Below are 21,958 nucleotides of genomic sequence, written 5' to 3'. Positions count from 1 at the left end.
GGCCGCAGAGAAACTGACCACACCACAGATGCTCTTTGCTCAGGAAGGGCCTGTCTAGCCTGGCTTCATTTCAGCTCGCTGGCCTGAGACCCCAGGCCAGCAGCAGGAGCTCAGGGAAGCCAGGAGGCCCCGAAGGCTACAGGGCAACCTCTCTTCTTCTTCCACGGCTGGAGGGAAAGCAGTAATATGGCTCAGTGCAGCTCGCAGTGTGGAGGGAGAATACCAGAAACCATGTGAATAGCTACACGAATGGCTGCGGTTTTATGTATACTTACAAATTAAGTTCATCGAAATAAAAAATGAATGCTAATAAAATCATTTGTACTTCGTTGGTTCCATTTCTGGGAATGTATTCCAAGGAAGCAACCAACACCACAGAGATACCTACCTGATAAACACGTTCTCTGCAGCCCTGTCTAGAACTGGGGGAACTGGAAGTGGAAGTAATTTTTTAAAATATTTATTTATTTATTTGCAGTACTGGGGATTGAACTTGAGCTGAATCATACCCATAGTCCTTTTGATTTTTAGTTTGTGTATCACATAGGTTTATGGTAACTTTGCCTTCACTGGCCTCAAACCAAAATCCTCTGTCTCCTGAGTAGCTGGGATTACAGCTGTGCACCACCACACTCAGCTTGGAATTTATCTTTATGCTCAACCATTTGGAGATGGTTAAACAAATGGTAGCCTACCTACCTGCTAATCACTATGTAAACAGTAAAAGTAATGTCAGGAAGCCTTTTCATTAGTAAAGGAAAATGACTATAATACAATAATAAGTCAAACAGTAGAAGATCACAAAGCTTCAGGAACCACGGGTTGCAAAAATGACCAGAGTGTTCTGTGGGTCCTCCACCAACAGGGATTCCTTCTGTACCACTATGGAGACATGCTGGCGACTGCTGTGTGAGGGACACAGCACAGGTTCTAAGCTCCGGTCTTAAGACGACTTGCAGCTTCCCTTTGTCCTGCTGCTCTGGGACCCTGTCACCATGAGAACAGGCTCCTCTAGCCTGCTGAGGGACAGGAGGCACAGCAGCTGGGTGGCCCTAGCAGACACAAAGGGAGGCTGGTCAAGGTCAAGGGAGAGCTGACTGAGGTCAGCCAGGCAGCAGAACCACGGGCCTCAGTTGTCACTAAGTGTTGGGGTCTGTCACACAGCACTGGACGACCATAGTGCAGTCATGATGACAACGGTGCAGAAGAAACCCACTTACCAAGGAAAGAAAAGTCTTGCAAAGAAAGATCTAAATTGCCACATTCATCAAGTAGTGGCTTTACAGATGACTTTTAAGCCTCCCCAAAGTTTAAGAGGAGGCAATAAAACATAAATACAAAAACCGGGAGTTTCACTTCCTTCTCTGGAGAGCTCTCACTAAAACCTCTGTGGGATGTTTGTGCTCAGGTCTAGGACCTCAGCATCAATCCTCACCTGCCACAGAGCCAGGAGGGGACTTGAGCCTTGTATCCCCCTTTCTGAATCCCCATGGCATCCATAACCCACACAGAGCAGCTGGCTCCTTGCAGGAAGAGCATCTGGAGCACAAAAGTCAGAACTTGGTCCCAGCTCAGGCTTCCTGGCTCCGGCTCTTCCCAAGGCATCCGCTCTGCGTTGGGCCTGAGCTCCGCCCACAGGAGCACTTGGCCTTGCAGGTGTGCGACCCACAAAAATAAAACATTCCCCAAAGTTAGGGTGACCACTTAGCTTATTGTCTAAGCTGGGACACTTTAAAAGTTGCTTGAATTGACATAATTTGCACACATTTATGGGGTGGTGTCATGACTTAGCTACACGTATACAGTGTGCAACGATCCCTTGGTGTAATTAGCATCTGTATCATTTCTTTGTGTTGAGAACCTTCAAGCTCATGTCTCCTCATTCTTCATAAAATATGTGACAAGTTGTTGAACCTACGCTAACCCTGCTGTGCTCTAAAACACCAGAATTTATTCCTTGTATGCAACTCCATTCTGACACAAACCAGGGCACTTCTGAGAGTGAAAGGGAAAAGGGGGTGACCAGCGTATGCAAGGACTGCCCAGGGCTAACAAGGACCTGTGGTCACTCCCCTCTGTTGATCTGTGTGGAGTCACAGCCAAGCAGCACAGTCCAGCAAGCCAAGGAATTTAAACAACGAGAGAGAGGCACTCACTGCTCTCCCAGAAACTCATAAAAGAGGACCACATCCATTATTCAGAGCTATGCATTTCACGTTTTTCCCCTGCTCCCGAGTTTTCCTAACTGAGGCTGCTCCAAGGGCTCTTCTCAAACCAGGGAAAGTTTTCTGGGACGCCTGGTCCTCATGGACCCCCTTTCTGTGTGTCTACCTGCCCCCACCACTTCCTGGCCCTTAGATCTATGTTAGCTCTGCCTCCTGCCTCTCTGACCCAACCCTAGATCCCTACCCAGTCCTGGAGGGAAGGCAGGGCAGGGGAAGCAGGCCCGAGAGTCAAAGCACTGCCTGGGGGACTGGGGAAGGAGCAGGAGGCCAGGTAAGCACTTATCCAATTGCATCCCCTCCCTGGCACACACATAAATAGCACTGTGTGTGTCACATTCAGTGATACAACATGCCTTCACGAAGGAGGACCTCCTCATCCAGTTGACCCTTCCTGAATACTTTCAGAACTATGACTTGAGTGCTCTGTGACTTTGGTCAAATCACTAAGTTGATCTGAGCCTCAAAGTTCTCTTTGGCAAAATAAGTGAAGGAAAGCATGAATTATAAAAATGAGGAATAAATGAAGGAGTGATACTATGGCGGCTGTGGCCAGTAGAAATACAAAACTTGATGCCCTTTGCTCCCCAACCCCCAAAAGTGTGGTGTTCCTGGGGAGCAACTGCCGAATCCAGGGACTACATTTCCCAGCTCTCCTTGCAGGTGGGTAGGATCACGTGACTGGTTCCCACCAATGGGATGTGAAGATAAGTAGTGCAGGGCACTCGTGAGCCAAGGTACTTGCAGTGTCATATATTCAATCGTCCACGCTCTTTCTCTGCCTATCTGACCTCCAGCCTATTCTTGGAAAACTCCAGGGTGACTCAAGGGCAAACCATGCTGGAGCCACAAAATAAAAGGGCTTTGGTTCCCCTGCACCCTCCTGGAGGAGAGCCTGCCAAGCACGCTCAACCTTTGGACTTCCCAGGAGTGGGAAATACATGGTTACTGGGTAAGGCCAGGGGCAGCATGGGGAGGCCGCAGTGGCTACTCCATCTAGCTAATTCGTCCCCCTCTTGGGACTGTCCTGTAGATTAAGTAAGAGGAGCCCAGCAGATTGAATAGAACCCCAAAAGGTATGTCCACGATCAAATCCCTGGGACCTGTGCGTATGACCTCATGGGTATAAAGAATCTTTGTAAGTTCTCGAGCTCATCTTCCTTTCCCCCCTGTGTTGGGCATGGAACCCAGGGCCTTATGTGGGGGGAACAAATAGTGAGGGGGAATAAATGGCAGAAAATGGCTCTGGGAATGTAAAGGAAACCAACAGCAGAAGTGATTTTGTCTTAGATAAAGGAGACAGTAGAGCATCCTTAAAGGCAAACATCTAAAGAGAGGAAATATAAACCCCTTAAGGAAGATGGTGGTAGTTATAAAAGATATATGGCAAGTTTCATGGACAGGATTGACTAAAAAGGCTTTCCTGGAATGCCCAGTCCAATAAGGATGGGGTCACCCAAAAAGTTAATTAGACAGCCAATTATAGATCCAACTTCAAAGTAAAGTAGGGGGTGCCAAAGTCAGGCTCTATATTGTGTCTTGGGCTTCAGCTATTTGGCTTTCACTAAGCCCCACCTGTCAGGGTGCTTTGCTATCCCTTCAATAAACTTTGTGCTTGCTGTAACTCTTAACTCCTTGCCTGGGGTCTTCAATCATCGACTACACCACGACACGAACTCGGGAGCAACACTCCGGTATCACTTACACGTGCCAGGTGAACCCACCGGGTTACAAAAGCAGCCCCTCGATTACATGGGTAGAGGCCTTAACTCTAATAATAATCGTCTTTGTGTCTGATAAGTGACAGGAAGTACAAGATACTGACTGAAGAGAAGGCTGTGAGGACTAAGGCAGGGACCAGAGTGATGCAGCCAGAGCAGGGAGCCCTGGAGCCATGAGGAGCTGGAGGAGGCAGGAAGGACCCTCCCCAAGCCTTGGGGAGCAGGGAGCTGGACCTGTTAACACCCTGATTTTGGACCTCTGGCCTCCAGACCTGTGGGAGGATACATCTCCACTGCTTTAAACCACTTGGTTCATGGTCATTTGTGCCAGCAACCTTGGAAAGTGGCATATTGGAAAATGCCAATACAAGGTGCCAGGCATGAAGAAGGAACTTGGTGACAATGACATCAAAGCCAGTCCTCCTGTGCCTGCACTTCCCTCCTTAGAGACAGGTTTTCTGGGAGACACTCCTGAGTGAAAGCGGAGTTCAAGTCTTCCTTGTTAACTCCCAGAGAAGGTTCTAGGGAAGCTCAGAATAGCATTTGCACTGGGAGCAAGTGCGTGCCTGCCGCTTTGTGGGGAGCAATCTTATTATTTATGGATGACAGAGCTACATTTGCACTAATGTGTAACCAAAGGGACTAAAAGGGTCTAAAAGGGTTCTCCCTGCAGTGTCTCCTTTTGAGTGCCTGAGGGGAGGGAGCTCAGGTGTAGTCTTTCCTGCAGGTCCCCAGGAGCCAGCCTGAGGCAGGAGGACTTGACTCACAGTGACTCTTTGTCTGGGGTTGGCTGGGAGGGTCAGGAGATGTGCGTTGCTCCCAGGTGGAGGTCCAGGGAGGGTGCGAGGAAAGCCCCCAGGACCTGCTTTGATGTAGGAGCAGAGAGCATCACTTGAGGCTTGCAAATGTCTGTCCTAGGCACTAGCCACATGAGGCTATTGTGTTGAAATGAATTAAAATAAAAAAATTAGTTCTCACTCACACTATTCATGCCTCCAATGCTCAGACAGAGCCCGTGGCTAGTGGTCACTGTACTGGACACCTTGACTTTACAGAGAGCCCCACCACAGGCAGTTCTAGTGGGTGCTGCTCAGAAAAGAAGGGCAGGATTGAGCTCTGTGGGTTACTGGCATGTGTGTCCTTGGACAAGGAAGGCTGTCTCTGTCTCAGTGTCCCCGTCTTATAAAATGAGGGTCACCACAGTACTCACCTCGTAAAGCCAGGCTCTAAGAGGCTGTAGTCTGAGCACTTAGTGCAGTGCCTGGCACACACTGGTCCTCAATAATTAAGAGGCCTCATTGGTGGGAAATAATCTACAGAAAGGAATAAGATGAGAAAGAGTACGGCCTTGGAGTCAGAGGTCTGGGCTCCTTCCAAGCTGGGCTCTGAAGTTCATGAAAGGCTGTAGAGACCCGCTTGACTCAATCCCTGCTTCACAGCTGTGTGGCTCTGGGTAAATCACTTCTCCTCTCTGAGCTCAAATAGCTCACCGGTAGGTGTGTGTGTTATTAGATCCGATGCTTTCTGGAAGGCAAGGGGGCAGAAGTTGCCAACAGGCTAGCACTCTCTGATCTCAGCTTTTAGGAATCCATCAAAAGGAAATAGTCTGGTGATGACCAAGGACTGCCATTCAAAGATTATCATTGCAGAATAGTTTACAGTAGCAAAACCTTGAAAATAGTCAAATATCTCCTAACGGAAATTGTAAAGCGCGCTGTGGCACATCCAAAGACGGACTGTTAGAGAACGACAAAATACTTTGTAAGTTAGTGTTTCACGAATGGACAAGGGTGTCTAGTTAAAACAAGAAGACATTTTACATCACACAGTATGTTTCTAAATTGTTTTCAGACAGCCTTTGCATCTGTCTTTACAATCCAAGCCACCAGTGATTGACAGTGGAGTCCTCAGTTGGATTATGGATCTTTACTTTCTCTCTTTACTTTTATTTTTCTGTACTTACAAGTTCTCTACAATGTGGCGTCTGTTAACTTGCAAATAGAAGATGTTAGGAATACAGAAGACAGTGGCCCGCGTGGCCTCAAAGACCCCTTGAGGCTGGCATTCTGTGACTCAGCAGTGGGTGTTGGCAGAATGACCTGTTCTCAGCCTTGCTAGGAGGTGGTGAAGGGGATGGGTGAGGAGCATCCTTTAGACTGGATGGGTGCTGGTGACAGTGGTGATGGAGACTGAGGCCCCATCGTGACAGAGAAAGGGAACAATCAAAAGGTCCTGAGCAGAGATTTCCTGTGTGTCCTGATCGCACACATCAAATGTGCAATGAGCATACGCTGAGTGACTGAGTGACTGAGTGAGTGGACAGATGGGAAGTGGGTGCAGGCACACTAGGTGCCAGACATTACACAAGTCACTTTGAGGGTTTTCTCCTTAGAACCTTTGAAAAAGGAAATGGAGGGATAACTGAAATACTTCACTTCCACTAAGCAAGGGAAGGGCTGTTAGTAATTTATTGAAAGCAAATGAAAACTGGTGTGAAAGGCTTCCACCAAACCAATAAGATGAATTTCTGAAATTAGCAATGTCAAGTCCAGGCACCTCCATCATCTGTGGAGGATTTGCTTCAGAACCACCCCCCCTCCAATCTGCAGATGCTCAAGACCCTCATAAGAATGGTGTTAAATTACCACCTCTTGCACGTCCTCCTGTGTGGACTCCAGATCAACAGACCTGATGCGGGAAAGTGCTGTGCAAATGGTTGTCACCTGTGTCACTTAGGGAATGATGACCAGGAAAGTCTGTATGTGCTCAATGCAGACACATTTTTTCCCAAATACTTTTGACCTGCAGTTGGCTGGATTTGTGGACACGGAGCCTACAGTACAGAGGCTGACTGCTCTGGTGGAGAAGTGTGGAACTGGCTACTCTGCGTGCCGGCTGTGGGTATCCAAGTTTGTATAACCACACTGGGAGAAAGTGTGTAACATGTAACACAATCTTAAAATGGTAGAAACCCTTTGCTCTAGAATTTTGGCTTGGAGGTCTGGGTCTTTATTGCAGGGAAATAATCAAAACTGTGCAAACATTTTATGCCAAGAATATCAGGGAAGCTCTGTTTATCTCACTTGAGTGTCCTCAGCTGTCACCTGGCTGAGGCTACAAATGAAGGACTGTTGCATGACTGTTGATACACAAAATGCTTTGCTGGGGGAGGGGGCCCAGCAGGGCTTTCAGCTCTCACAGTTATGTCTGGGAGCTTCAGGGAGGCCCCAGGGGCTCATTTGTCCTGCACCGACTGTTGGTTCTGCCCCAAAGTGACAGACAGAGGGCGGATGACCGATACCTGTGTGGGCCCCACACACCCAGTTGCATGTTTTGTGTATTTCCACAGCGTGAAGTTGCAAATCCTCCCAGCGCCATGAGGGACTTGCAACTCCTGATGGTTTGACGTGGCTCGCTTGCGGCTTGCCTGGTGAAGGTTTTCACAAAGCCAGCGTGGGCAGCTCTGGCACAGAAGGGGCCAGGACTGACGCCAGTGTCTCAAGGCCACATCCTCTGGTGCAGCTGCCGTAGTGCTGATGAGGAGTCCTGTCTACAGGGCACTGCCCAAGGCCACAGCCAAGCAGAAGTGGGGAGAATGACTGTTGCCATCCATGGTTCTGAGTCCCACAAGCAATGGGACAGCTAGCTCCTATGACTCTCTCTCTCTGTTTCTCTCTATCTCTCTCATTGTCTCTCCAAGGCTCCAATCAGGCTGGAGCAGGGCTAGGACATCGCCAGCTGCTACAGTTTGGGTAAGGTTTGACGGTGCCCCTGAAGGTCCACGTGCTAGAGTTGGTCCACATCTACGTTGGGTGTGGTTTGGGGGATGGAGGTCGAAGCAGGTGTGCTGAGTTCCCCTGAACCCAAACAAGTAACCAAGCATGGTTGTCCCTAAATACAAGCCAAGCAGCGTTGATGAACGCTGTTTTGAGCTGGCCGTATAATGGAGGCCATAGAGCTTCCTTAGAAATGTGTGTCATTGCAGGGGAAATGATTACAATACCCTGTGACGAACTCAGTCAAACCACCACCACCACAAAACCCCAAGAATCTCAGTGTGTTCGTCGGGTGCTCGAGATGTTACGGTGACTAGAGCGGTTACAGTCCCTGGTCTTAGAGTGCTGACACTCTGAGACATGATAATGGAGGCCGTCTGTGAATGAAGCTACAGCCCAAGCAGCCTTGAGCTTGCTATCCTCCTGCCTCAGTCTCCCACGTGGTGGGATTACAGCTGTGCACCACCATGCCTGGCTCGCATTTTTGCAGTCTTGAAAATCCAGCCTGCCTTCCCCACAGGGAAGAGGCTGAGCCAATAGCTTCGGCGCAGTGATGAGTTTGGAGCTCTGCAAGGTGAACTGTCTTCGTCAGGACTGAGGACGGTCGACTGGCTCCCTCTGCCCTCCCCTCCTTGTGGCACTCAGCACATGACCGGCGCCCGGCAGGACTCGAGGCCTGGCTGCCGGTTTGATTTATGGGACTTATTACCCCAGATGTCGGTGGAGACCAGCTATTGATTCCGAAGGGCTCGAATAATGAAGAGGATGCAGAGTCTGAAATGGTTTTAGACGGAGGGAGGGTTTGCGTTCAGCTGGGCTGACACTGAAGAAACTGTCCCGGAGCTGGTTCCCACACAGTCCCGAGTGACAGGGGCAGGGGTGGGCTGTGGCAGCAGTGGGCACAGGCACAAATCCAGGTCCCATCACAGCACTCGCTAGGGGTGACCTTGAGGAAATCAAGGATTGTTGAGAGGAAGGCACACGTGTACGCTCACCCCTGCTGACTACAGGGACGCTTTTCTATGGTCTCCACAGGACGCCTGAAACCACAGATGGTGCCAAACCCTACTGTGCCATGTGGTCCCCACACACAGACCTATGATAACGTTTAATTTAGAAATTAGGATGGCAGAGGCAAACAGTGCTAACTAATGACAGTTATCACATCATGCTGTAATGAAAGTTACTCAAGATGCATCAATTATTTATTCCTGGAATTTTCTATAGAATGTTTATTTTTTAATTCACATATGCACACAATGCTTGGGTCATTTCTCCCCCCTCCCCCCACCCACCCCCTCGCTACCTGGCAGAAACTATTTTGCCCTTATCTCTAATTTTGTTGAAGAGAGAGTATAAGCAATAATAGGAAGGAACAAGGGTTTTTGCTGGTTGAGATAAGGATAGCTGTACAGGGAGTTGACTTGCATTGATTTCCTGTGCGTGGGTGTTACCTTCTAGGTTAATTCTTCTTGACGTCTATAGAATGTTTATGGACCATGGTTGGACATGGGTAACAAACAGCACAGAAAATGAAAACTTGGGGCTAGCCGAGTGGCTCAAGTGGTAGAGCACCTGCTTAGCAAGCCTGTAGGCTCTGAGTTCAAACCCCAGTGCCACCAAAAAAAAAAAAGAAAAAAGAAAGAAAAAGAAATCTTGGATAAGGGAGGACCACTGTGTGTGCTCATGTTTACATGTGCACGTATGTATTATGCACATGCAATCATGTGCATGTGAGTGTGCACACAGGTGTGTGTATACCTGTGTGTATGTGTGTACATGTGTGCATGCATACAGACATCTTTATGCATTGTGTGTGCCTCCTGCCCTGGCACATTGCACCCTCCCATGTCTGTTTCCACCTTTCTCTCCCACGTGTTCAGTGGTGTGTGACCCACACGTCTCTCCTCCCCCTCAATACTGCACACAGTGACACCAGGCTTTTTAGTCTGATTGGCTCTGCGCTGCCATTGCTACCAGCAGTGACAGCTTCCCTTTTAAGCCACTTACGGTGTGCCTCAGTTACTGTGGCTGCATAACAAGTCACCAGGTTGTAGTGGCACGAATCATCCATCAGTTCTGCCCATGGAGTTTGTGGATTGGGAGTTCAGAGAGAGACCAGTGATGACTGCTGTGTCTGCCCCAAAATGCCCCCTTAAGGCTCAGCCAGGAGACTGGACGGTGGGGCTGGGGCCCTCTGCAGGCTCCTTCACTCCCAGGTCTAGAGACAGATGACAGATTGTTTTGGCAGCACTGGGGTTTGAATTCAGGGCCTCACTCTTGGTAGGCAGGCGCTCTACCACTTGAGCCACTCGGCCAGTCCTAGAGAGAGATACTGATGGTTGTCCACCTGAGCCAGGCCTCAGCTGGAAACTGTGGCCTCTGCTTACTGCCTCATGGTGGCTGGTTCCAGACAAGCGTATCCAGAGAGTGCTTGGTGGACCCTGTGCCACAGCTCACAGCTTGAAATCAGGCCGTGCCATGGGCCAGTTATCTGTGGTTCTTGAGGTCTGTTCTTACTGAAGGACAGATGTTGCAGAGTGCCCACCAGGGCTGGGGGAAGAATGAGAGAGTGGGTGCTCACTCGGCAGGCATGACTGGGGATGACTTCTAGAACCTCAGGTGGCTAGAACCACGAAGGTGACCGTTAATGTCGCAGAGAAGCCCCTGGGTGGGCAGAGACGGCCTGGCTTTGAGGCCTGGAAGGGTCAGCTTTGGACTGGGCTTCTGCCCACGACCAGAGTGGCTTTGGAAGAGTTAGCTTAAAGCGTCGGTATCAGCTTGCCTCTCTGATCTGGGGCAAAGGGAGGTAGAGCGAGGCGCGCCGCCAGCATCCTGCCTGATGTGTTCGTGCAATCCAGAGCTGGGTTTGCTTTAGTTGCTGACTTTTATCCTTCTAACATCCACATTACAGACGAGGAGAGAGAGGGATGTGAGAAGCAGGCTTTCCCCAACAGAACTGAAGAGCACTTGTCCTGTTAGAGTTACACATCTCTGCCCACGTGCGCTCAAACCACATTTTGCATTTTGCCAGTCTGTGGTGCACTAGGGCTCTGGCCCTGTGGCCCCTGGATCTGGTGGCTGCAGCAGCTATGGGGCCTTCCCTGCTCTCAATCTCAGCTCAGCTTTTAACTTCCTTAACAGGTGGGTTTTCTTCTGTGCTCCAAATCCCCTCCATCTCTAAGCAGAGTAAGTTTTTAAAACACCAGTAACACAGGGGACAAAATGGAGGGTCCAGAGAGGTGAGATTTGCCCATGGTCACACAGCATGAAGGAAGGAGGAGCTGCCTGCTTGGGTGTGAATATAACCAGGGTTGATGACAGGCCCAACCTCTTCAGCTTCATCTCCTCTGCCCTCCCTGTGTCACAAAAGAAAAATGTTTCCTACTTCTGTCTTCTTTCCCAGCCCAGAGACTAAATGGAGAAGAAATATTTCCAAGTACGCCAAGATGGACCCTTGCGGGTTCGGGGTTGTGCCGTCTGTTGTCTGACATCTGTTTCCTGTGAGACTCTGGAAAATGCAGGTGCTGAGGCCCGAGCAGCAGCTGCTATCTGAGGTCTGCTACCTGCTCTCCGGCCGAGTTTGTGTCCTGAGGCTGTACGCTCACACTTGACCATGTTTGGGCATGGAGGCTCGACCCAGATGGGACCAAGGCTGCCTCCCTGGAGACGGCCAGGAGGCCGAACTTCCTGCTGGCGCTGCAAGGCCTCTGGGGAGGGGGCAGGGGCCCGGCAGAGAGAAACCATCTGTCTGCCAGAGACCCACCAGCCAGTGGGAACTGTGAGTACTGTGTCCCAGCACTGGGGACGCGGCATCTCTGAAGATGGGGGCTGGAGGGCAGAGGGCCAGGGAAGTGGCCTGTGGGGAGGGGGGATAGGCGGGGGAGGCGGGACTCCTCCCTCCGATGCCCGGTCAGGAATCTGAGTTCCAGAGGGGATGGCATCTGGGCTCAGGGCCTAGGGACCAGCTTGGTGGAGGGGGGGGTGGCTCAGTGGTGGGTCATTCTGGGAGCTCAGTGCCCTGGTCCTCAGCTTCCAGAGTGGCCAGCAGGCAACAGTCAGGACATCAGGACTGGTCCTGCCACTTGTCACCCATGAAGGGAGGGGACAATAGGTTTGGCAAGAGTGTGCCACACTTCTGCCCCAGACTTCCATTTTCCACTGTTGATGATGACAGCTTCTGTTTATGGATGGCCCCCCACTCTGAGAACCGTGCCATATGCAGGACGCCCTCTGGTCTTTTGCAGAACTCTCCGAGCAGGTGCTGCTCTGGTCTTACAGTCCCAGCACTGATCCTGTGTCTGATGACCTCTGAACCCCAGCTCCCCACACCCCGCTCGATCCTTAGGCTCTGAGTTCTATTTCCAATCCTTCTAAGGAAGAAGGTGCCAACCCGACTGTCAGGTCACACGGGACCCCTACTTCCTGCACGCTTTCCTTTCTTCTCCATCTTTCTTCCCTCACTCCAGCCCAGACCTCGAGTGACCTTTCTAAATAGGAAGATTCTATCCGGAAAGTCCAGAGATCCTTAGCAACTTTCACAACTGGGACGTTCTTCTTGGAGTCTAACTGAAGTCCCTCGTGCTATCTCTGAAGTGCTTTTCTCCATCCAGACCCCATGGACACCATCAGCTTCCCTTCTTCCTGCCTGATGGAATGCTGGGGATCCCCTGGGGCACGGGCTGATTTTCTGGGGAGGCAACCATCAACTGCAATTCCACTGGCCTCAAATGATTTATCCACCACAGTCCTTGCGGTGGGGGCCGGGTGCCTTCGGATGTCCTAGGAAGTTGGTTGTCATGGCCTTTGTTAGCTCCCAGAGGTTGCACTGCTTTACCTGTGCACAACTGGAGGGCTTGCTAACTGGCGCTGGCAGCAAGGGTGTGACTGTCCTATGCCACCGTCCCAGAGCAGAAGGAAAAGGGTTCAGTCACGGAGCATGAGTCTCTCTTCCTCAGGGGAAGTTTTGTCCACTGGTGACTTTCGCAATGTCCCCATTGAAAGGGTGGTGACCCCACCTCCCAGAGTCCCAAGTGAGGGAGTTCATGTTGTCCTTGGATGTCATCTCTGAGAATCAGAAGAGGAGGTGAACCAGCTTCTGACAGGATTGCATACTTGGTTTCTGAGGACAGGGGCCAGGCTGGCTGGGGTCAGCGACCTTGTGTGGGACATTTGAAACAGGTCAATACTTAGAGAAAAGCCCTAGCAGAAACCGAGCTTTTTGCCAAAAACCCCTTTGGACTCATGCCGCCTCCTGAACACCCTGTAGCACGTAAAAAGTGTGTTTACTACATCGGGGGCCTGGCAGGGTAAATTAGTGCTCCCTGAGATCTGGCTAAACATTCCCTAAAGTGGGAATCACAGAGAAAGCATCCCATGGCCCAGGCATCTTTGGTGGAAATGAATTCTGGTTACTTAGACATAAAATAACCGCAGACATTTACAGGGAGGCTCTGGCAGCTCACAGAAAGTCACACTAGGGGTGAGCGCTGTGGCTGCAGGTGGCCCAGTGTGAGGTGCTCCTTTCTGAAAAGATCCTCAGTCTTGGGAGTGTCAGGGCCTGGCGGGGGAGGAAGGTGGGACTCTGGCTGCCCTGGGGTAGACATACAGGACCAAGTGCACGAGGGATCCCCTCTGCTCATTGTACTAGCTTCCTGTGGCTGTGTAACAAATGAACACGAATGAACTCGATGGCCTGAAATAACGGAAGTTCACTGCCCCACAGTTGGTTCTGGGAAGTCCAGGTCACCAACGTGTCTGTGGGGCTGCACCCCCTCCAGGGTCATAGGGGATGGTCCCTTGCTCTCTGCCTACCCTGCTCCAGCTTGATGGTTGCCAGCACTCCCTGGCTCACGGCCCCATCACCCCAGTCTCTGTCTCCCTGGTCACATCACCTTCTCTTCTGTGTCTACTCTCACTTTGCCTCCCGCTTACAGGGACCCGTGTTATTACATTTAGGGTCCACATGCTAAATCAAGATTGTCTCCCCCTCTGGAGATCTTGAATCCTTCTGTTCAGTTGTCACATAAAGCAGCAACTACCGATCCCAGATTATACACAGCTTGGGGGACATTATTGTCACATGTTGTGTGACCTTGGGCAAGTCACTTTACTTCTCTGAGCCATAGGCCCTTTTTCTGTAGGATGGAGGTGGTGATACGCTTAGAGCTGGTGGGAGGCTTCTATGGGGTCAGGAAAGCCCTCTGGAGATGACAAAGCTCCATCGATAGATAGGAACGGGGGCCCCTCTCCTCTCACCTCCCCTCCTTCTCCAGATTACCTGTCACCTGGGTTGCTCTCACTTCTCTTTGCCTCTATGGCCCTAGAAATGATTGCTGCCCCTAGTGGCCATGGGGAAGAAACTGGTGATGGCCCAGAAGCGGGGAGAGACTCGAGCCCTCTGCCTGGGCGTGGCCATGGTGGTGTGCGCTGTCATCACGTACTACATGCTGGGCACCACGGTGCTACCCCTCTACCAGAGAAGGTACGGACCTGCCTGGCTACCCTGCCTCTCCCCGGGCCTGGGGCCCTCCAGGACCCCCACCTTCTGCCCACCCGTCCCCCAACCCTCACACTAGGCAGGACAGTGGGGACAGTCAATCCTCGTTCTCAGGTTTGAGGGTGGGAGGCTGCGAGGGCAGGCTGGGCACTGGTGGTGACAGGCTCAGGGTGCTGGCCTGAGTTCCAGCAAAGGGTCAGAGCAGGCCTGGTAACACATGCAGATGGAAGGAGTCACTCATCTGCATACCCAGGGGGGTTTCAAAGGTGGGCATCCACCCTCTGAATGAATGCCTCCTAGGACGGGGCGCTCGCTCCATCACTGAATACTGCACTGCATGGTGGGCCTTTGCTGATACGTTGCAAGTGTCTTCACTGAGCTAACCTCCGCTCCCCTGGACCTCTGTTGGGAATCTCAGAGGGCTCCATGCCCCTGTGCGCGGACATGTCAACCCCTCCAGCTTTTAAAGAGCTGTGGGATTCCTGATCCATGCTGTATTTGGAGCAGACACACTCAGTACCCTCTGCTCGTCCTCCCTCTGGGCACCTTCCAGCTGCTGACGGTCACCTCTCGTATGGCCATGGGTCTCCAGCAGGAGAGATGGTAGCTGAGTCAAGATGCATGGTTTATGTGCTGATGAGCCCATTGGCCTCTCCTGGGCCCATGCTGTCCACACGTTTTACAACCTGGAGCCATGCCAGGCTGAACTGTCACCCATGTGAGGTGCAGCTCAGAACAGCCCTGGGCTGCATGTTATCTGCAGATTAAACCCCATCCCACCATCTCCCTGACCTGCACAGAGTCAAGTCCTTCCTTCATCGGCTCCTTTTAGGGGAGAGAGCAGAGATTCTGGGTCCACGCACAGACGGTTGAGTCCTGTGTGGCCCAGAAAAGTCCCTTGGCCTCTCTGAGCTTCCTGTTCACCACTGCATGACAAAGGTGACGAGAAAGAGAGTCTTAGGCCTGGTTGCTGGTCAGAATCACCTTAAGAAGCATTTATGAAGCTACCAGGGCCTGAGCCCAACCGCCAAAAAGTTGTGATTCTTCAACCTTGGGTGTGGTTTAGGCACAAGCATCATGGCAAAGCTCCCAGGCTTTTGGATGGGTTGCCAGGGTCAACAGCCATCATGGAGAAGTCCCCTAGGGGAACTCTGTGTCACTCTGGCTCTAAGACACATATGTGTATGGTCTCCCCAGCGTGTGGACTCAGGAATCCACCTGCCACCTGATTGAGACCAACATCAGGGACCAGGAGGAGCTGGAGGGAAAGAAGGTGCCACAGTACCCGTGCCTGTGGGTCAATGTCTCAGCTGTGGGCAGATGGGCTGTGCTGTACCACACGGAGGACACTCGTGACCGCAACCGGCAGGTAGAGTGGGGGATGGGTGGGCATCCTTTACCCTGACTCACCACCAATCTGTGAGCTGTCCCCAATTTCCCATGTCCCAAAAGCTGAGAAAGAGGAGCCCATCTGACCATGGGCTCACAGGGGTCTGTGGTCAACCAGCCCTAGGTCTTCCATGTTGGATCAGACACACATGGGCCTGGATTTACCACTGACTGGCTGTGCAAGCTGGGGCAGGCACTGAGCCCCTGTGAGCCACAGTTTCCACCTTGTGAAGCGGGACCTGCAAGTGCTATGATAAACTCAGAGGTGCTGTGTGCATGCCCCAAGCCTGTCGGGTAGATGGTGGGCCCTCAGAGAGGAGGGCGGTCTGTTGTTATTTCTATAAACAGAGTCCAAGAGAGGCCGGGCCAGGGTCAGGCCCACGGAGTGGAGCCCTGTGACTCCACACTCCACAGGAAACCACACTCAGAGCTGTAGCCACCTTCACAGATGGCAAACATGCAGGAGGCTTTCCTATCACTACCCCTCGACATCCCGCCCTCCCCCAAATCACTGTCAGTCACAGCCTTTAGGATAGACAAGTTGGCTATTTCCTCTCTCCCTCCCCCTGTCCCTCTGTCCCTCCCTCCCTCTCTTCATTTCCTTCCTTCCTCCCTCCCTTCTTTCTTTCCTTCCTTCCCTCCCTCCGTCCTTCTCTTCATTTCCTTTCCTTCCTCCCTTCCCTCCGTCCATTCAACAGTCATTGAGCACTTTCTGCTATGGGGGCTGTAGTACTAAACAGAAGAGGGCAGAGGAGACCAGAGAGGGATGGGGTAAAGCCACATGGGTGACTTAAAATCAGAACCCCACAGCAGACCAATTGAGGCAGGATTCCTGGGCATAGATTAGTCCATGGAGCTCCCCAGAGGATTCTAAGGTTGGGCACTGCTGCTGTGAGGAACTGGAGTTCTGGGTGGTGCTCAGAGTGGTGCTGGGAGGTTCAGAGCTCTTAGCCATGTGTGGTACAGACACTGGACAACAGTCGCACCACAGTCAACCTCAGGACAGAGATGTGGCCCTGAGCAGGATGCATGAATTGAAGCTGGCAGTGGGCGGAGCGGGGGAGCAAGGAGAAGCCAAGATGCCTGCGTGGGGTATGGAGGCTGAGGGATCTCACAATGCTGGGGCCAGGGAGGAGGAGTAGGAGCACAGGGTCAGGTCTATTTTGTCATCACCAGTGGGATTTGAACCTCATGGCCCACCAGAGCTATCTCCTACTCACACCCCCTCCCTGCCACCTCCTCTTTAAAATTCAGCAGCCTCTGATTTGTCCCAGGGACAGGACAAGCAATTATGGGAGGTATCAGCCTAGGCTGCCTCACAACCCTGAGCAGCCAGAGGCCATCTCATCCCCTTCATGAGCAGTCAGAAGCCTGTGTGACCAGCCTTCCTTGAGCACTGGAGCCACCAGCTGTCCTTGGTTCTGAACCACAGAGCCTGCAGCCAGGAGAACCGGGACCACTAAGGACAGGCTGTCTGCTGACAATCAAGTGGCCTTCATGTTCTGGGCATGCAGGGGGCAGATGGCAGATGCCAGGGGTGCTGAGCTGGTGCTCTGAGCCAGCATGGTGTCCTCCAGAGCCCCAGGAAAGGCCAGGCCAGGCTGTTGTCTCATCCTCCCCCAATTCCCTACCCCAGGTCCTCCTTTGAGCCTTAGCCTGGGGGAGGGGCTGTAATCAAATCCCTTCCCCAGTGAGATCTGAGCTGAGGCCTGCCAAGCCTCAGGGCTCTAGGAAGAGGCTGCCTCATTTCAGATCCCAGATACTTGGGCTGGCTGCTCCAGGGCAGGGAGAGCAGCTGTGAGAGGCCCCAGGCCTCAGCCTGGCCCTACACAGTGATTTTCTGCCTAGTGTCTTGTCAAACAGGACCAGTGTGAAGGATTCAGAGGAACCCTGGGCAGGCAAAGGATCTGATGGGGCACCAGAATGGGCACAAGATGTACTTCAGAGCTCATCCACATCCCCTGTTTATAAGGGAAAGAAACAATCGCTGCACATTCATAGATGAGTTGACAATACTGTCAACAGTACTAACTGCTTCTTCCATTTTCTGAGGACTTCTCGTGCACTGGGCTCTGTGCTGAATACTTTTCACGAGTCAACTAGTTTAATCCCCAAGATGGCAGTTCTAGGTGAGCACTGTCACAAACCCATTTTATGAGGCTCAGAGAAGTTGTAGTGGTGGCCAAGGTCACAACTCAGAACTGGTAGTTGAACCCAGGCCTATCTGGCTCCATAGCTACACCACGCTCATGACTCAAGGTCAAAGTCATGCTACTGAGGACCCTGAATTGCCCAACAGCTCTGAAGGCCAATTTGTTAGGAGATAGCTTTTCCCCAGCCTCAGATGCTCCCTGGCTGGACGGAGACCTATGTCTGAACACAGCTCCCCCATTTCTCAGACATTAGAGCCGCCATGTTGCATTGCCTGAGCAAATGTCACCAGAGCAGGCAGCCTGTGTGTGTGTGTGGTGTGACTCAAATCCAAGGAGAAACAGAGGCCTAGGAAGAAACTGGCTCAACACTTGCCATTTCGGTCTCATGCTTACTGATTTTTGGTCTTGGACACATTAACCATAGGGCAGTGACTCTCAGGTAGGGAGAAGTCATTGCTGTCCCCCCTCCAGGATTCAGGGCGTAGGAGCTGTGCCGATGGGTGGCTTCCACACATTCTGCTGCAGGTTGGGTAGGGCGATCACATTTGCAAAATATGTCCTGAGGTTCACGCAAGCAGTGCTCAGGCCTCCCACGCAGAGCAGAGCTGGAAGGAGGCTCTCTGCCATGTGCTGTCTGTAGAACTTTCCAGCTGGGCCTCATCTAAACAGGCCAGAGGTTCCTAATACCGTGACTGGTGCCAGGATGAATGTGTGTCATGCTCTGCCTGCCCAAAGCACTTTAGGATGCATCCTCGCTTCCCTTTGGACCCCAGTGGCAATTCTTGGCTTGCCAACATATTTTCTTTGGCTCACACAGGGTTAGACTTCAAAGAGTTTGTAATTTGAATTCAGGCCAATATTTTTATATCGTGAGAGTTCATATTAGAATCAGGGTTCTGACTTCTCTTGATGAGTTGGTGGTCTGGATACTCTGTCTCTTGGATGGCATGGTGTTTGCTGCCTAATGGGGGTGGGCAGGGACTACTGACGATGTGGATGCAGCTGGCTCACTCCCCTTGCCAGGCCCTGCCACTTTCTGAACTCTTCCCAGCAACGAGGCAAGTGCCATTTGGCACCTGTTATCTTACTTGCCTGGCCTGTCTCCTAGAAGTCACCTGCATGAGCCCAGTGTGCACTTGAGGATGTGACTTCGGCCCTGAATCCAAATACAGATCCCCCTTGTTCCTAACTCTGCCATGATACTGGTCTCCCTCATCATTCCTGCTTTAGTAACATCCTTCGAAATGATATGTTGTTAACCCACTTAAGGGATGAAGGTGTGAAGGATCTGAAAGGGTGAGAAATCTGCCTAATTTCACAACCCACAGACTCAGAGCCAGGACGCCACTGAGCCACTCCAGGGCCACCGTCCACACACCACACTCACCGTGCCCTCCAGGACCATGCAGTGCACAGACAAAAGTCCCCTCCTCAACCCCTAAGAGACTAGGATTGATTTCCAACCCCTGAGCACTCTCGCCTGTTCCCCCACAGTGCTCCTACATCCCCGGCAGCTTGGATAACTACCAGATGGCTCGGGCCGATGTGGAGAAGGTGAGAGCCAGGTTCCACGAACGCCAGGTTTTCTACTGCTTCTCTACAACACGGGAGAATGGGACGAGTGTTCTGTACCAGCGCCTCTATGGGCCCCAGGCCCTCCTCTTCTCCCTCTTCTGGCCCACCTTCCTGCTGACTGGCGGCCTCCTGATTATCGCCATGGTGAAACTCAACCGGTCGTTGTCCATCCTGGCAGCCCAGAAGTAGATGGACCCTCCCATGCTGATCACAGAGGACTGGGGGTGGGATGGGGGTAGGTGGGTGGTAGCCCAGGGCTGCTCCCCACTGCATACCTTTGTCTGTCCTCCCAAACTCCCCTGCCAACCCATCCTGCCCTCCTTTTCATGATTGGCCTTAGGAATATCCCTTTAAGTCATTTCCTGCTCAAGAATAGACAATTGCTCCCTAGTGCCTCAGAGACACAAATCTACCCAGTTACAGCACCCCATTACCTGTCCTCACTCAATTGACTCATACCTGTTACCACTGGGGCACTGTCTACCCCACGAGTGATGAGGATTGTCACCTCTGTGCCTGTGTCCGCCCTGTTGGCTTAGAACCCTGCTTATCCCACCCAGGAAGCCGTCTTTGGGAAACCTCAGTTCCCTCTTTGAATTCCATAATAAACATAATATCAGCTCCCTTTTATAGGGCATATTCAGCATATTCCTCTTTTTTAAGGATAGTAAGTCTTAAATACATTTTATCCTAATGTTTAAAAATACTGTTGTTCCTAGTATCCACAGAGGACCAGTTCCAACACCCCTGTCACACTCCAAGATCTGCTCAAGTCCCTCATATAAAGGGGCATAGTAGCTTCCCATCCTCCCACGTGTGTTAAATCAACACCAGATGACTTGTAATCCCTAATTCAACGTGAATGCTATGTAAATAGCAGTAATGCTGTATCACTTAGAGAATAACTACAAGAAAAAAGTCTGTCCATATTCAGTAAAGATGCAATTTTCCCTCAAATATTTTCAATCTGTAGCTGATTGAATCTGCTGATGCAGAACCTGCCGTTATGGAGGGAAGACTGCAAAATAACAAAAAACTATAAGGAAATAAACCCAAATGCACCAAGATAGCAGCAGTGGGATGGTGGCTAATTTTTATTCTCTTCCTTATCCCCTTTTTGGTTTTGGTTTTTTCCTGAGTTTTCAGCAATAGGAAGATGGTTTATTTTTAATCAGAAAGGCAATAGCAGATGTTAATTTGGAAAAGGTTGGAAAGGGGGTCCCAGAAAGGAGATGGGGCTGGGGTGGGGTGGCTGAGGACACAATCTTAAGACCCCTGGAGAGAGGGACAGTGTCCCATTGGTAAGGATCGATGGCTTACACCATTGATGGCTTTACACTATGTGAATACTCCAGCCCTGAGCTTACTGGGGAAGCTGGGCTCAGAATCAGAAAGGATAGAGGTGGAGCTGGCTTGGCCATTGCTGTTCTGCCATGGTCTGGATGGACTCCTCACAGTTCATGTGTTGGGAACTTAATCCCAAATCCATCTGCTCATGGTGTTTGGAGGTAGAAACTTTGGGAAGTGATTAGGGTGAGACGAGGTCATGAGGGTGGGGTCCATGATGGCATTAGTGGCTTTATAAAAGGAAGAGAGACCCCAGCTAGCATGCTTGTCCTGTCTCCCCATCTGATGCCCTCATCAGACACAGGCACCATGTTTGTGGCCTTCCTAGACTCTAGAACTGTAAGAAATAACTTTTTCTTTATATATTACCCAATCTCAACTATTGAGGCACAGCAACGGAAAAGGAACGAAGATGCATTACAAGAAGTTTTCCTAAGGGTTGGCGGAGTCGCTCAAGTGGTACAGTGCCTGTTTAGCAAGCCTAGCAAGCATGAGGCCCTGAGTTCAAGCCCAGTATCACCACCACAAAAAAAAAAAATATTTTCCTAGATTAGTGTTCTCAAAGTGTGGTTTCTAAACAGCCTCTGGGTCCCATGGGAAACGCACATTCTGAGGCTCCACCCCAGCCCCACACAGTCAGAACCCTGGGTGGGAACAATACTCTGTTTTGACATTGGTGCAGGGGACTCTGATTCCACACATGCAACGTGACATTGGTGCAGGGAATGGGTGCCCGTCACCAGTCTTCTCAGAGTCGATCAATGACTATTTGATGGGTGTGAAGTCAAGCTGGTGTCTCAAGAGTTCCCTTGGTGCTGGTTCTAAGAACTGACCCTGGCTGTCACTCTCAGCAGGACTTCACCGCTTCTTAGGTTTTTCATGTTTGAAAGAGGGATTCCTTTAGAGGAGTTGGAAGGTTGAATGAAGGCCTGGCACCTGGGGTTGTGGGATGGCCAAAGTGGAAGCAATAGTTCATAGCAGTAGGTCACAAACACTCTGAAACTTCCAGAAGTGATCTAATGATAATGGTGGCTAGCGTTTCTTAATGGTTATTTTTTTATGTCAGGCACTGTGCTAAGTACTTTATGAAAACTCAGTGACACAATATTGACCCCAACTCAGAGATGAGGAGGAGCACTGTGGACCAGTGGTTAAGTCTGTAGACTTGCAATGGGCTCTATCTGGGTTCCAATCCCAATCCTGTGGTTCGCTAGCTGGTGACTTCAGGCACATGGATTCACTCTCTGTGCCTCAGTCCCTTCATTAGCAAAACAGC

The 21,958-nt window shown here is 51.1% G+C and overlaps 2 protein-coding genes across 2 annotated transcripts in view; one reads left to right on the top strand and one right to left on the bottom strand.

Annotated features, from left to right (window-relative positions):
- Positions 1-21,958, bottom strand: part of Kcnip1 (potassium voltage-gated channel interacting protein 1) — a 322,065-nt gene that overhangs the window by 278,249 nt on the left and 21,858 nt on the right. The gene's annotated exons all lie outside the window — the stretch shown is intronic.
- Kcnmb1 (potassium calcium-activated channel subfamily M regulatory beta subunit 1) lies at positions 11,372-20,392 on the top strand. Its single transcript, XM_020164382.2, has 4 exons — positions 11,372-11,500; positions 14,046-14,203; positions 15,416-15,587; positions 19,255-20,392. The coding sequence occupies exons 2-4, from the start codon at positions 14,070-14,072 to the stop codon at positions 19,522-19,524; spliced, it is 576 nt and encodes a 191-aa protein (XP_020019971.1). The 5' UTR covers positions 11,372-11,500; positions 14,046-14,069; the 3' UTR covers positions 19,525-20,392.

The sequence above is a fragment of the Castor canadensis genome, chromosome 16 (assembly GCF_047511655.1).
Source record: "Castor canadensis chromosome 16, mCasCan1.hap1v2, whole genome shotgun sequence".
In the NCBI taxonomy this organism is placed as follows: Eukaryota; Metazoa; Chordata; class Mammalia; order Rodentia; family Castoridae; genus Castor; species Castor canadensis.
The sequence above is the reverse complement of the archived record's forward strand: the minus strand, read 5'-3'. Positions and strand labels throughout refer to the sequence as shown.

What these genes read in the sequence shown, in the direction of transcription:
- Kcnmb1 (XM_020164382.2), top strand. Translation starts at nt 14,070, where the DNA reads ATGGGGAAGAAACTGGTGATGGCCCAGAAGCGGGGAGAGACTCGAGCC. An exon ending in CTACCCCTCTACCAGAGAAG is followed by an intron (nt 14,204 to 15,415) that starts GTACGGACCTGC and finishes TGGTCTCCCCAG; the next exon opens with CGTGTGGACTCAGGAATCCA. An exon ending in CTCGTGACCGCAACCGGCAG is followed by an intron (nt 15,588 to 19,254) that starts GTAGAGTGGGGG and finishes GTTCCCCCACAG; the next exon opens with TGCTCCTACATCCCCGGCAG.